General features: G+C 40.1%; 1 protein-coding gene across 1 annotated transcript; it reads left to right on the forward strand.

Moving 5' to 3' along the window:
- Positions 1-1,649: 1,649 nt before the first annotated feature.
- Positions 1,650-3,756, forward strand: cited4b (Cbp/p300-interacting transactivator, with Glu/Asp-rich carboxy-terminal domain, 4b). Its single transcript, XM_048613035.1, has 2 exons — positions 1,650-1,812; positions 2,125-3,756. Exon 2 carries the CDS (start codon positions 2,165-2,167, stop codon positions 2,813-2,815), a length of 651 nt encoding a protein of 216 aa, XP_048468992.1. The 5' UTR covers positions 1,650-1,812; positions 2,125-2,164; the 3' UTR covers positions 2,816-3,756.
- The last annotated feature ends 10,863 nt before the right edge of the window (positions 3,757-14,619 follow it).

Raw genomic sequence — 14,619 nt, forward strand, 5'->3', positions numbered from 1 at the left:
TTTTCTCCCTCTGTTTACATTACCAACGTGGTGCAAAATTCAGAACGCTGCTTTGTCAATGACTTGCAATCCTTGTGGGTGGTAGCAGACTCTTGAAACTTGCGTTCAAAATTCAAGCACCAATTTACACTTAGGATGAAACGAAAACCTCCTTTCACCACCAACCCGCGCCCCCCTCCCCCGCCACCGATTTGCCTCGGTGCTGTGTGGCAAAACGTGCGGTAAAGCCATCCTTATATCCTGCTTGGCCTGCTGTGTTCATCCAGCCCTGCACCTTGTTGTCTCTTATATCCTGAGAGCAGTTTGTCTTCACTTTACGAACTCGAACAGGCCATTTCCCGTGAAAGCTTTGTCACATTACAACTGCAACTTGGTGCAAAGTTTTGACGCCTTCTCCGTGACAATAGTCAAAGACGTTAAACGTTTCTTAGCCTCCAGAAAGGTCTGGAACTGGAAACCTACGATCTTGCTCCACCGAATGGGAATGTCATACACAAAGTTCACTGCGAGAATCTCCTATTTTCAAAGAATTATAAGATTGCGAGTTGCGCCAATGTACAGGTGCATATTTCAGTGCACAATATACAACGTACAGTAGGCATATTTATCCATGTATTTATAATACAGTACCCACACTGCTGTTTCGAAATTGCTCTGCTAACGTTTTCGCAATGTCAACTGTAAAACATAAAGTGACAGGCCATCACTTGCTTGCAAATATCATAAAATTGATAGATTATCCAATCAAGCAACGAACATAAACGATTGCATGAATTCATATTCTTTATGAATGGCAATTCCACTAAAGCTGGCTTTACTTCTCTAGATTGATTTGAGCAATGGGGAGGTAAGTACCTGACCATTATTAAGCAATTTCAAGGAATGACATTGACCCAGTTAGTTTAGATAACAGGGTGCAACCAAATAAAGGAGAATAAGATAAATTGTCAAGTTAAATGCAATGTAATTTTAGTACTTAACAGATAGTGCTTTGCAAAATAAACTGCCTTAAACCAAGCCTTGTGACTCTGTGTATTCCTGGAGATGAGGGATTGTCAAGCTGGTCTGGACACGGGCATTTTAATTTTTTTTTGTTGTTCACTTTCGAGGTCAATTCTCAAAGGTAGAACTGCAATTTGTACTTTAACCTTCGGTTTATTTATTCGTCCCAATTGCTAATCTTTATTCACAGTCTTCCTCTTGCTGTACTGACCGTGTCACTGCAGGCTAGCTAGCGCCAAACAGGCGTGCACAGTCATAAATGTAACTTTTTTACTACAACCTCATTTAAATAATTTGTTCAATTTTAATGTGCTTGTTCCCCCACTTTATTTTCTTTTAGGAAGGACAGCACTTGCAGGCATATTTCGTGGCAAACTGTAATGTAAATAATTCGACGTTCTGACGCTTACTCCTTTAATTAAAAACAAACAGGCGGTAGGGAGTCAATTTGATGCATTCAGGAAACTCAAAGTGGGGAGGAGGGAGGCCAATCATTGGTCAGAGAAAAAGTAAACAGGAGCTTATCGAACGCTCTGGGTGATACCAAAGTTAAAATAATACGTTTACGCGTCGTCGTCAAGCCAATCAGCCTCAAGTACAAGACGTTTGTAAACTCCACCCCGCGTTTCCCTGAACAGTATATAATCTCTATCTGCTCCAGTAACCAGAGGCACGCTTAAGGAGCTCGGTGCAAGTGAATTTTAATAATTAGTGTAATGTACGAAATTTCATAAGCGACTGCGGTTTTATCATTTGAGTTTTTCCTCTTTTTGCAGTGTTGTATTCTGTAAGAGAAAGAGGCTTGTTAAGGTAGGGAATGTTTCTCTTTGCTCGCTCGCTTTCTCCCAGTTGTACTTTTGTGTGTGTGCGTGTTAATTCTGAAATGCCCCGTCATGAAATTTGAAGGTTAACCAAGCAACGAACCTTTGGGGAATCAGTTTCAGAGCTTGGCTTTCATTATTCTGCTGGTGAAATTGCAGCTGTAAAAGTTTTTTTCTTTTAGTTGAATGAATGCATTTCCAACACAGTTTGGAAACGCTGTGTGTGTGTCTGTGTGGATAAACATGTACATGATCAGTCCGGGTTATAATGTCTCTGGTGTGTTTTTTCTTTATTTTGCAGTGTCTCTCTCCTCTCCTTTGCTTGCATCTTCTCTCTCGGTATGGCGGAGCACATGATGGTGTCAATGAATCCCGGGCGGTTTCCTGATGCTACGAACGGACTCCAGACTTACCGCATGGGGATAAGCGGACTGCAGAACCCGCAACACCCTCAACCCGGATTAAGGCGAGACCACCCCGGCGCTCAGCTCCTGCACTACGGAGGGGCCAGTATAGACTCGAACGGGGGTATGAGAGCTCGTCCCGGGGTGAGCAACCTGCCCGGACAGATGACCCACCATCCAATGTCCACCAACGTGATGTACAGCACTCAGCAGCAACAGCAGCAACAGTTTCTGGGGACTCTGAGCCCTCAGCAGCTCATGGCTACTATGCACTTGCAAAAACTGAACAACCAATACCACAATCACCCGCTGATTGGGATGAATAACGGGATGGTTAGCACCAGCCAACAGTACCGGAATCCCATGAACCCGACCCCTCTGCCTGGGATCCAACACGTTACAGCCCCCTCTCTCTCCCTGAACGTTATGGACACCGACCTCATTGATGAGGACGTATTAACATCTCTGGTGTTGGAGCTCGGCTTGGATCGCATTCAGGAGCTCCCGGAACTCTGGCTGGGACAGAATGAGTTCGATTTCATTTCAGACTTTGTCAACAAGCAGCAGCCGAGCACCGTGAGCTGTTGAGAACGGCCTGCCCCTTTCTGTTTTTAGCCGGGGAAGGAGGGAGGGAGGGAGGGAATGGGTGGGAGAGGTAACCAGTCAGCTCCTTACAACAAGCCCTCATAAACCTGGCAGCAAGAAACGAAAAGGGGGCGGCCTCGTTCGTTTTTTTTTGGGAACGTGGACGCTGTCCACCTTCATACGCCTCGGCATCACTGTTGTCCCTTTAAACAGGCAGCTGTCCTTTGGGGAGTGTCTTTTTCTTTTGAGGGTCGGGTGGGGTGAGAATGCTCAAACGACCTGGAACCGAGACTGATCCAGAATTAATCCAGTTCTCAACAGCAAAACATTCCCAAGCAATTTTTCTTTCCCCTTTTTACGAGAGAGGCTTCGGTGCAATTTCAATCTGATCGTTTTAACTATGCTGATTGGCACGGTGACTTGCTGTCTGTAACTTTGATTGTAATTTGATTGAAAATGCTTTTTGATTAGAACATAGCCAGCAATTTTGGGGGGGGGTGGGTGGGACGTGGGAAAGTGGAATTCCAGCTGCAAAAAGGGACATTGTTTCTCTCTAAAGGAACAGCATTGCTGCCTGTTAAAGGAATTACTTGAGACTGTGTCTGCTCAGAACTTGCACCATTGTTCCGACCTAAAATTTGAAAACTCTGCAGAGTATTAGCTGTGTCGTGTATAAATATTTTCAAACAAGGTAGACTTTGAGAGTGGAGCTGTTTGTGACGGATGCAATCATGTATAACTATTTTATGAACAAGATCAGTGTAAAGTCGAGTTGTACTTTATGTTTGACCGCTGGATTTTTTCGCTTTTTTTTGGGAGTGTTTAATTTCGACTACTGCCAGTTGCTTCCGCCACCCACTGTTCAGGATAGAGAATTGCAACTCCTCATTGTTGATCGATGAAGCGAGACAAAAAAAAACGAATAAAGACTTTTTTCTTTTGAAGTTACTGCGAACTTTTTTTTGTTGTTGCTCCTGCAATCATTTTGCGTGATATTCCTAGTTCCAAAGACTAGGCCTTGAGGGAAATGGGTCAAAGCAGAAACAATAAGACATCAGGTATTCTGTAGACAAGTTATGAAACCTTCTGTAGTTAAACTTGAGTTTGAATTTTGGTAACTTTTTTTTTAAAAAAACTTCAAGGGTTGCAGTAACGTGCGGGGATATCCAATTTTAGAACTTTGTTGCAATAGCTGACTTAATGCAGACTTTTATCACCAAATAACTTCAAGTCACAACTAATGAACTCTGCATGAGAGGTTCATGATCCCTAACCTAATTGTGTCAAGAATAGTTTTTTTTTAAAAAAGCCATCTTTGATATTTTGCTTTAACTGTGTGACCCTTTAGTTGAAAGGTAATAACAACCTACCTTTTCACCTCTTAATTCTTGGAGGGAATTTGAGGGAAAAATCTTTTCACCCAGAGGGTGGTGTGAGACTGGAATGTACTACCTGGGAGGGTAACTGTATGGGCAATCTCAACGTTTTCCAAGTACTTGGATGAATACTTGCCTAACATACAAGGCTATCGGTCTAATTTGGGAAAGTAGTAATAGTGTTTTTTTTTGGCAGAGACTCTGGGCTGAAGGGCCTCTTCTGTACTATGATTCAGTAACTAATTACTGATGCTCTGAAGCAAAGTTCTATTTAAGTAATAATTGTATAATCCTTTAGGGAAGATGTCAGATCTGCCAAGCAAATATTACCGTCCATCCTGATTTCAGTATTTTGTTAGATTTATTAAATCCAACACATCCTTCTCTAAAATAAATCTTAAAGCCTGTAAATTCAAAAGTGTAAAATGTGTTTCATTTTCTGCTGGTGAATTATGTAGGTAGTTTAATGATTAAACTATGAACACTGCATTTTTTTTTGTATTTCAAACACTGGTCACTTGGGCTGCAGGTGGTTCTTTTTGTGAGTAGATATAAATGTCTCAGTTTCAATTTCTATTTCCTAATACAAGCTGAAGACAAAAGTACTAAAAGTAGTCTGTTATTCAACTTCGTGTATTGTAAGTTTCATGCATGTATGAGGAAGCCTTACAGGTTTTAAAATTTGTGGGTTTTTTTTTTAAAAAATGTCTTCAAATTATTCTTGGTCAAAAAGCCTAATTGTCTCCCTGGTATATCTCCCCTCTTAATCAGTTCTGTTAGCTTACTGACAGTACAATTCTGATAATATAATACGAATGTGACCTCATTAAATGAAAGTGACAGTTAAAATGCATAATCTTATTGGAATATAATCCCAAAAGAGTTTGTTGCAGTCACTTCTACCATTGGTGCCCTAGTTCAAACTGGAACTGTTGTAAATCATTCTGATTAGCTTTAATCTTCCTTGCTGTTTCTGGTTTTCTTGCTGGTTAGGCTGCAGAAATTCAGCAATCTGATCATTTATCCATAATACTTCAACGGTGCTCTGTAATCTTCCAATTTTCTCACAAACACTGAATTAATGCCAGTTTTTAAATACTTGTAGTTCTCTATCACAGCTACATCTCGACGTTTGTTTGTTCAAACTGAAATTAAATGATGGCAAGTTATACAAAGTTTCTGTGCAGCAGGATTTGCAACTTAGTTCATTAACTTGTTTTTCTTTTTTGGAGATAGTGGCCAACCGTAATATCTTTACAACTACCTAGCTGACTTTATGTAAAGCTGCTTTTAATTATGATGCTGTCAAGATATGGGTAAATTTGTCAGATTCATTAAGGCTGCCTGTCAGGTGGACTTGGTGGGGGCAGGGGGAATAATTTGTTCTGAGAGTTGACCTTAATAAATTTGAAAATCTACTTTGGCCACTATCCTTGTTAGACCCATGCTTTGACTCAGTCACACTAATGCCCTGCTTAAGCCTTATGTAAAAAGCAGGTCAATTCATTTATTGCAAGGATTGAAGTTAGAATCTACCTACTCTAGTCTACACTGGTTGGTGTATTCATCCATTGAATCTTTAGGATGTCTTGATAATGTAATTTCAATGATTTGTGCACAATAGCCATACAGAAATTTCCAAATGATGTCTGCGTCATCCAATGTATAAACAAAAATTTGGTAATAGAAAAATCACTGGATGTTGACATTCATGATTAAAATGTATTTTGTAAAGCTTAACTAATGGCTAACTATACCTGTTAAATACATTGTATAAACTATTACAAATGGCCTCCGAATTGATTGCAGATGTTGTAGCTGTTTGCCTTCAACTGGAGGCTGTTGACTTTTTTCTATGTAAATGAGGTACACTGCTCAGGGTTTATTTTTGCTGATGTAGATTAACCCTATGAAGTCTGTGTGGAATGCTTGATCAAGCATTCCTCCTGCACTTCTTTTCAAACAAACACGAAACCACCAGTTTCCTGTTTTTGTTATATACCTACCGGAAATGTGTACAACCTTAATGAAAGTAGGTGAAGCAAAGCAAACTGTCTACAGACTTTAAATATCAATTTTGAGACTAATATTTGATTTAAATGGACTTTAGTCAGGCATGTTTGCACACTATAATTGTTACACAGCTTTTTTTTTAGTCTTGTTAAATTACATAGAAGGAAGGCTGCAAGGTCAGAATTGAATAACTTGATGAATGTTAACTGAAAAAGTTGAATTTTGTAGCATATTTCCCATGGCATTGTTCAATGGATATGGCATTTTATAACAAAGGGAAGAATCACAGAAAATAAGGGTGATGCTATACCCAAGTATACGCTACTATTAAAATTTTATCGCAACTCGAGGCCGAGTTGAAGTTGGCATGGTTACTCAAGACTGATTATCACCTTAAGGTGAAGTGAGATTTTTTTTTTAAAAAGTGGGAGATAAGCACATCCATGTGAATCAATCACCATTACAGTGCCATATTGCACCTCTTGTTTTCCCAAAATAAATTATTAGATCCAATTATTTCACACAATGAAAACCATGCAACAACTACACAGTCTGAGCAGTGGTAGACAACAGCACCTCCATAGGATGGAGGTTGCAATGTGGGGGGTGGCCTGGTAAGTTCACAAAAGCAATTTGCCTTCCATATCCACCAATAATTAAAACTAGATGATAAAGCATGCAACAATTGTCAAGAATAACCTGGATCTGTACTTCTCATTTACTGAATGTTTCAACTAAAATCACAAACACATTTAAATTAAGTAACTGTTTTGGCAGAAAAAGTAAAGATTTAACTCCTTTCAACAGGAAAACAAAAGCATATACAAAGCAAATAAATCCCACGATTTGTGTTATTTCCTGTATCAAATGTTCAAATAAACAATGTACATCCCTGATATCCTTTCATACATAAAAATATTCCACTCCGTTCCAAAATATTCCACTCCGTTCCAACTTCTGTATTTTAGATATTTGCATGAAAACAGTAACTATCACACTGGGATGTATTTCAAGGCAAGTAACACACCTAGGGATTTGGACGGATTGAAATGATTTCTGCAGCTGTGTGTTACTTTTAGTAATGTGCTGTTTTACAGTTAGGCTGTGAGAGACCAGGCCATGCCCTTTGATACTTTCCTGTGGTAATGAATTGTATATAATGTATAAACAGGATACAGGTGAATACAATTTTTTGTAAGATGTATCATTTTGAAAACAACATTTAAAAAGCTGTTATTAACTTCTCTATAGTTCTCAAAAGAGTTACTCAATTGTGTAGTATTAGACTACATCACCTCATTGTAGAAATTACTATTTTTTTACTATATTACCAGTTTAATTTTTCTGGAATATATGAAACTCCAGTGATGAGTCTTTACTGATCTATCACAGAACCACACATGAAATGGAAAGCATGGGTTTTCTCAGGGCATTTTCCGTATCACAGAGTGTGTACTCAAAGAGGGAAAGTATCTTATAAAAGCTTACATCTCATCAAATTGCCTAAACCGAAACAATAAGTGCTAGTCTAATGAGCAGATCCCATTTAACTGTTGAGTGTGATACTTGTACTTTCCAGCGAGCACTAACCATCCATCACGAGGTATAAACACAAAGTCCTGCCTTTCCCAAATTTGCTTAGCCATGCAAAATATTCTGTATACCATTTTACTCACCGCACATCCAATGGTTATTTATCTGTGATTTTTGGAAAAATATAGAAGAAATATTGAAGAAAATGTCAAAAGAAAAGCTCAGAAATAAATGTAAAAAAAGATATGGAAGGGGTCCATGATGTACTGTTCTGTATTTCCTGGATTACAAAGTGTGCACTCTATATGTGTCATATGCCATTTGGTTTTCAGGGTGTTGTTTGGGTGTTGCTGGGTTTTCATTGTTGTGATGATGATTGTCTTTTGCAGCACAGTCTTACAATAAGAGTAGCTGTGATAAATTTTATGTGTTTCTTAATATTTAACATACGTTCTCCAGTAGGGCATATTCATGCATACTCCAAACATTTTATTTATTGTTTTCTATCTTCTGTATACTGTAAACATCAAAGCCTTGGATGGTTGAAACGCATCCAGCTGACTGCCATTATAAAATATATTCACCATTTGCAAATTTACCGTTTGTCAAGTTTTCCAAGAATATAATCCCTGTGAATGGCAGGACTTTACAATAAAGATGAGTAATAGCCCTAATGTTACACTGGATGTGTGAGGATGGCACAAGTCAGACTAGTGTGGCATTCTTTGGCATAGATCTGGCAGGTGTAGATAATGAGCAGCAGCAGTTGGCTACATAATTTAATAAATTGAAAGTTGTCAAAATGACATACTTACGTTGACAGGTTAAAACAACTATTTTGTCAGTCTGCTTAGATCGTGTTTTAAACTATCATACTTTTTTCAATAGCCTAATTGATGATGCTGCTGCTCAATGTAAAGCTCCGGTTCAGAGCAAAAGAAGTTCATGTTTGATCTCTAATATAAGTTGTCAGCATAGTTCCAGAAGACCGAAGGGCTGCTCTCTTATTAAAGAGAAGACTTGTGGTGGGTTTAACCTGAAGGTCACCACATCTCAGGCAAGGATCAAGGTTGAGAGGGCAGGATCTTCATAGTAACCTCAGCCAATGCAGGAATATCTTCCTAATATATTTGCTGATTTTAATTTTCAGGTAGCAATTGAAGGGTGACAATTTACTTAAATAACCATGGGCTAAGGAGGTGGAATAACAGCCAGATCCAGTTCTTGATAACTAATTTTCCTGTCATTTCTGTTGGAAATTGCGTGTGTTTTAATAGCAAATGAAGACCTTCCTTACATTGGCACAGTGGCTCTGTGCTTAGCACTGTTGCCTCACAACACCAAGGACCTGGTTCGATTCCACCCTCGGGTGACTGGCTGCATGGAGTCTGCAACGTTCTCGTGTCTGCGTGGGTTTCCTCCAGGTGCTCTGGTTATCTCCCATGTTCCAAAGGTTAGGTGGATTGCCCATGCTAAATTGCCCATAGTGTGCAGGTTAGGTGGATTGGCTATGGGAAATGCAGAGTTATGGGGATAGGGTAGGAGGGGTAGGGATGCTCTTTGGAGGATAGGTGTGGGCTCATTGGGCCAAATGGCCTGCTTCTGGACTGTAGGGATTCTATGATTTTATCTAATATTGCTATCATGGTCAAATTATGAAGAGTGGCAGTTTGTTGATTAAACAGATGAAGGAATTTTTCTTTAAAAAATCTTGATAAATTTCCATGAACCAACTGTCATAGTGAAACTGGTATTAGGCCATGTCAGTATTGAGTCAGTATAACTAAAGTACCTAAATAAAGATGCACAATCAGCTTCAGTTTGATTTCAAGTGTATCTCTCCTGTGCAAACATTCAAGGTGGCAAAATCAGTGGCAGCTTCCAGAGGCCTAGAGCTTGTCATGGTGATGAAGATGCTGCCTTCCAATTGAAATTATCCTCTTCATTGTGTTAGCACTTTCCAAGTGTATTGTGTAAGCTTCACAATCACAAATCTTATCCAGCCAGACTCTGTTGTGGAGGAAGGAATCTCGTCCTTTGTTTAATATGATCTGAATGTTATGGATTTTGCATAATTTCTCTTTCAAAATAAATATGTTTGTTATAGCACTTACAGTAACAATATATAACATACATTAACATATTAATACACTGCCTTGCAGATCCTCAGATTGTCCCAAAAGAATGTCTCCTTTTAAGAGCAATCACTGTTGTTTCACAAGTAAAATTTACTAATTTCTTAAAGCCTATCCACTATGTACAAGGCACAAGTTGGAAGTGTGATAGAATGTTCTCACTTGGCAGGAGTGCTACAGCAGCAACAACGTTCAAGAATCTTGACACCATCGGGACAAAGAAGTCTGCTTGACCAGCACCACATTCACCATTCACTCAACACTGACTCCCTCCACAGGATGTCACTACAGCAAATTTCGGAAGTTCCTTCGCCAGCACCTTTCAAATCTGCACCCTCTACCACCCAGAAGGCCAAGAAGAGCAGATGCAGAGAATACCAACATCAGCAACTTCCCTGTTAGTCACACATCATCCTGAATTAGAATTATATTGCGGTTCCCTTGTCATTGCAGGAACAAAATCCTGGAATTCTTTCCTTAACAGCACCACCAGATGGACTGCACTAGTTCAAGAAGGTGGCTCATTGCCAATTTCTCAAGGGTGAACCCTGATCTGCCAGGGATGCTCATATCCCATGCATGAATTTTTAAAAATACAACCAATACATGCACAACAAGATCCCAGAAATGGCAATTAGATAAATGAGCAGTTAATCTGCTTTGATGATGTTGCAGAGATTAGTGTTGATCAGAACACCAAGAGAGTTCCTTCTCTTTGATATCCTGGGATCTTCTGACATCCAGCTGAACAACTGGATGGGACCTTGGATTTTCACATTCATTCAAGAGATGGCATTCCTTCAGCACTAGTGTTAAAGTGTTAGCCGAGATTATATATTCAAGTCCTTGAATGAAGTTAGAAATTCAATGTTTTCACTCAGACATGAGAGTTTTAACAAAAACCTATGCTGACAAGTATGCTTTCTTCCTTACTCATGGGATGAGGGCATCACTGGCCAGGCAGCATTTATTGCCCATCCCTAATTGCCCAGAGGGCAGTTAAGAGTCAACCACATTGCTGTGGGTCTGGAGTCACACATAGGTCAGACGAAGTAAGGATGGCAGTTTCCTTCCCTAAAGGACATTAGTGAATCAGATGGGTTTTTCCCCTAACAATCAATTCATAGTCATCATTAGTGTCTTAATTCCAGATATTTATTGAATTCAAATTCCACCATCTGCCATGGCAGGATTCAAACCTGGATCCCCAGAACATTATCTGGCTCTCTGGATTAACAGTCCAGCGACAATACCACTAGACCATCACCTCCCCTCATACACCATAAAGATGGTTACATTAGTTTTGACCAAAGTTATTGATGATACATTAAGTGTTGTACCAATGCTGGCTTGGTACTTTGATTATATATCTGAATTGAGATCCAAGATGAATACAATAGAATTATCATTTTCAAATTCAGATCTTTAAACAAAAGTTGCATCAAGATGCAGGAAAAATACTGCTAGGAGATCCATGCATTTGGTTTGTTGTGGCTTAAATGATTCACCCACTCATTGAGAAACAGCAATGTTCTGCTGTGCATATATCAATGCTCTGTACAACACAATTCATGTCAGTTACCAACTGTACTGCTCAGCATCAAAAATGAAATTGTGGTTTCCCACACGAGTGAAATGAAAAGTTTCCACTTTATTAAAAGTAATGCTTAGGTCATAAAGCATAATTGAAATTGAAATAAAAGGAACTTCAGTTTGGCCACCTACAAAGGTTTCCTACAGTAAGACATTGTCCCATTGAAGCCAGTTTAACTTGTAGTCATTAGTTTCCAATAGGCAAAATGTAAATGCAAGGCTTTGTAATGGTTGCAAAATGGCATTTGTCTGAGCATGGGCACAGTTTGCAGAGACCCGATGGTTACAGATGAGCAAAGAACTTGTGAAACTAAATCTGTTTCTGCCAACATTCTGTCCTCCTTCTTTGAAGGTAATGTTTCATGGTGGGGTTCTATTTGCTTCACCAGCCCACCAGAGCTTGGATTAAGTTCTTGTGTGAACCCAGGCAAGGAGACTTGGAAGGGTGTCGTCTAGGCCACCACAGACGGGCCATATGATCCCCACCCCAATGCAATAATGCCTTCCAATGGTCAATTCTGACACAGTGATTGGTAAACCTGGCTGATCAATTTTCCCCACTGGACCAGGTTAACTACTGTCTATCACTAGGAGGTGAAATGAGCCAACTCAGCACAGCTTACTGATTAAACCTTAGACCTTCTCCTGGTCTCTGATTTAGTTACACATTAGCTTCACAAACAGAGCAATCGATAAAGCTGTTGGTGTGGTTTTAAAAGAGAATTGTGCAAAACTTGATTACAGATCAACTCTGGAAGAGATCACAGAACACATGCTGAGCTAGGAGAACACATTTTTGCAAAGATTGTTTCCAGTGGTTATTTATTCAATTTTTAAAGTGTGCATTTATTTCAGTGTTATTTGATGTGAAGGCAATATTACTAATTGCTGTTTCAGTTTTAATCATCGTTATATACTTAATTCAAGGAGAGTGAATTCTGCTTTTCTAAGTCTGCAAGGCAATAACATCCTATTTCCCACAGTCGTTCATGGGATGAAGGCATCAGTGGCAGTTAAAAGTCAATCACATCACATTACTGTGGGTACTAGACCAGGTAAAGATGGCAGACTTCCTTCTGTAAAGGGCATGAGTGAACTAGACGCAGTTTTATGATGATCAATAGTGGTTAATGGCCAGATTTTTATTGAATTCAAATGTGTTAGTAGCAGAATAATGAACAGGTGTGCCTCAAAGCAAACGTGAAAACAAGCTACAGACTGACACTTGGCAAGAAAGAGTCAAACAACAAAGCTCCTTAGACAGCACCTTGCAAATCAATGCCCACTTCCACCTAGAAGGACAAGGACAGCAGATACGTGGATATGCCACCACCTGCCAGTTCTCCTCCAAGCCAATCACCATCCCGACTTGGAAATATATCGTCATTCCTCCAGTGTCACCATGTCAGAATCCTGGAACTCCCTACCTAACGGTATTGTGGGTCTACCTGTAGCACATAGACTACAGTTGTTCAAGAAGGTGGCTAGCCATCACCTTCTGAACTGCAATTAGTGACTGGCAATTAAAACTGGCCCAGCCAGTCATGAATACGTCTCATGAATTAATTTTTAAAAATTAAAACGGAGAAATGCGTGCATGGTCTAAAGTTATTGAACACAATGTTGAGTCCAGAAGGCTGTAAAATGCCTAACTGGAAGATATGGGGCAGTTTCTCAGGCATGCACAGGGTTTCACTGATACAGTGCTGCAGGCCGAAGACAGAAATGTGAGTGTGCAAGCAAGACAGTGAATCAAAATGGAAAGCAACCTGTAGGTTAGAACTGTGGAAAACTTGCACAGTACTGCTCTCAGAAAAGTGGAATAAAAGTTGTAATGCCCTGAAAGAGCATGCAGTTCATTGCATTGATTCCTACACATTAACATTTTGATAACACAACTTTGTGCTGTCAAACATTTTTACATCAACAGAATTGCACTGATTTCAAAAAATGTAGAATTTGTTCATTTAAACTGCTCAAAAATCTAGCCTTTGACATAAAGTGGAATTAAGATGAGTTACTATAAACAACACACCAGTGCCCTCTATTGATTGAACCGTTACACTTCCACACAAACAGAGATCTTTCTCCCAACCTTTCATGAACTGGTTGTTTGCTACCTGCAGGGCTCCACCTGTGCCTGACACATGGTCATATCAACAGATTATTTGACTGTGAGCCAGGCATTCAGCCAAATCCACTGACACCCAAATCACAAAATTTGCATTGTAGTCACCTGACTTATTTATTTCCATTTCTCAAGACTGGGCTGCAGCGGTCTAAAAGCACCATTTTTCTTACTGTGGAAGTGGATGCCCCTAGGAAGGCCAGTGTTTTATTGCCCGTGCTGTGGTGCCCCACAGGAACTGATGACAGCTGAGTGCCTTGCTGGGCCATTTCGGAAGGGAGAGGTGAGCCAACCACATTGTTGTGTCTGGAGTCACATATAAGCTAAACCAGGCAAGAACGTTAGGTTTCCTTTCCTAAAACTCATTCCTGAACCAGTTGGGATTTTACAATGACAACAAGGTGCAGAGCTGGACGAACACAGCAGGCCAAGCAGCATCATAGAATGCTTAGCCTGCTGTGTTCATCCAGCTCTGCACCTTGTTGTCTTGGATTCTCCAGCATCTGCAGTTCCTATTATCTCTGATTCAATTTTAACCCCACTGCGAAGCCTCTTCTAAGGATGCCTAGCCTGAAGAAGTTACCCTCCTCCCTCCCTTTTCTGATGAAGGGTCTAGGCCCGAAACGTCAGCCTTCTTGCTCCTATGATGCTGCTTAGCCTGCTGTGTTCATCCAGCCCTGCACCTTGTTGTCTCGGATTCTCCAGCATCTGCAGTTCCTACTATCTCTGATTCAATTTTAACCCCACTGCGAAGCCTCTTCTAAGAATGCCTAGCCTGAAGAAGTTACCCTCCTCCCTCCCTTTTCTGATGAAGGGTCTAGGCCCGAAACGTCAGCCTTCCTGCTCCTATGATGCTGCTTAGCCTGCTGTGTTCATCCAGCTCTGCACCTTGTTGTCTCGGATTCTCCAGCATCTGCAGTTCTTACTATATCTGGGATTTTACAATGATCCAGTAGTATCCTACTCTTCATTATTAGTACTGGTTTTATTTTCTAGATTTAGTTAAGTGAGTGAAATTAAATTGACCAA

Source organism: Rhincodon typus, chromosome 27 (assembly GCF_021869965.1).
Source record: "Rhincodon typus isolate 14 chromosome 27, sRhiTyp1.1, whole genome shotgun sequence".
NCBI lineage: Eukaryota > Metazoa > Chordata > Chondrichthyes > Orectolobiformes > Rhincodontidae > Rhincodon > Rhincodon typus.

Coding starts and splice junctions, on each gene's coding strand:
- cited4b (XM_048613035.1), top strand. CDS start 2,165: ATGGCGGAGCACATGATGGTGTCAATGAATCCCGGGCGGTTTCCTGAT.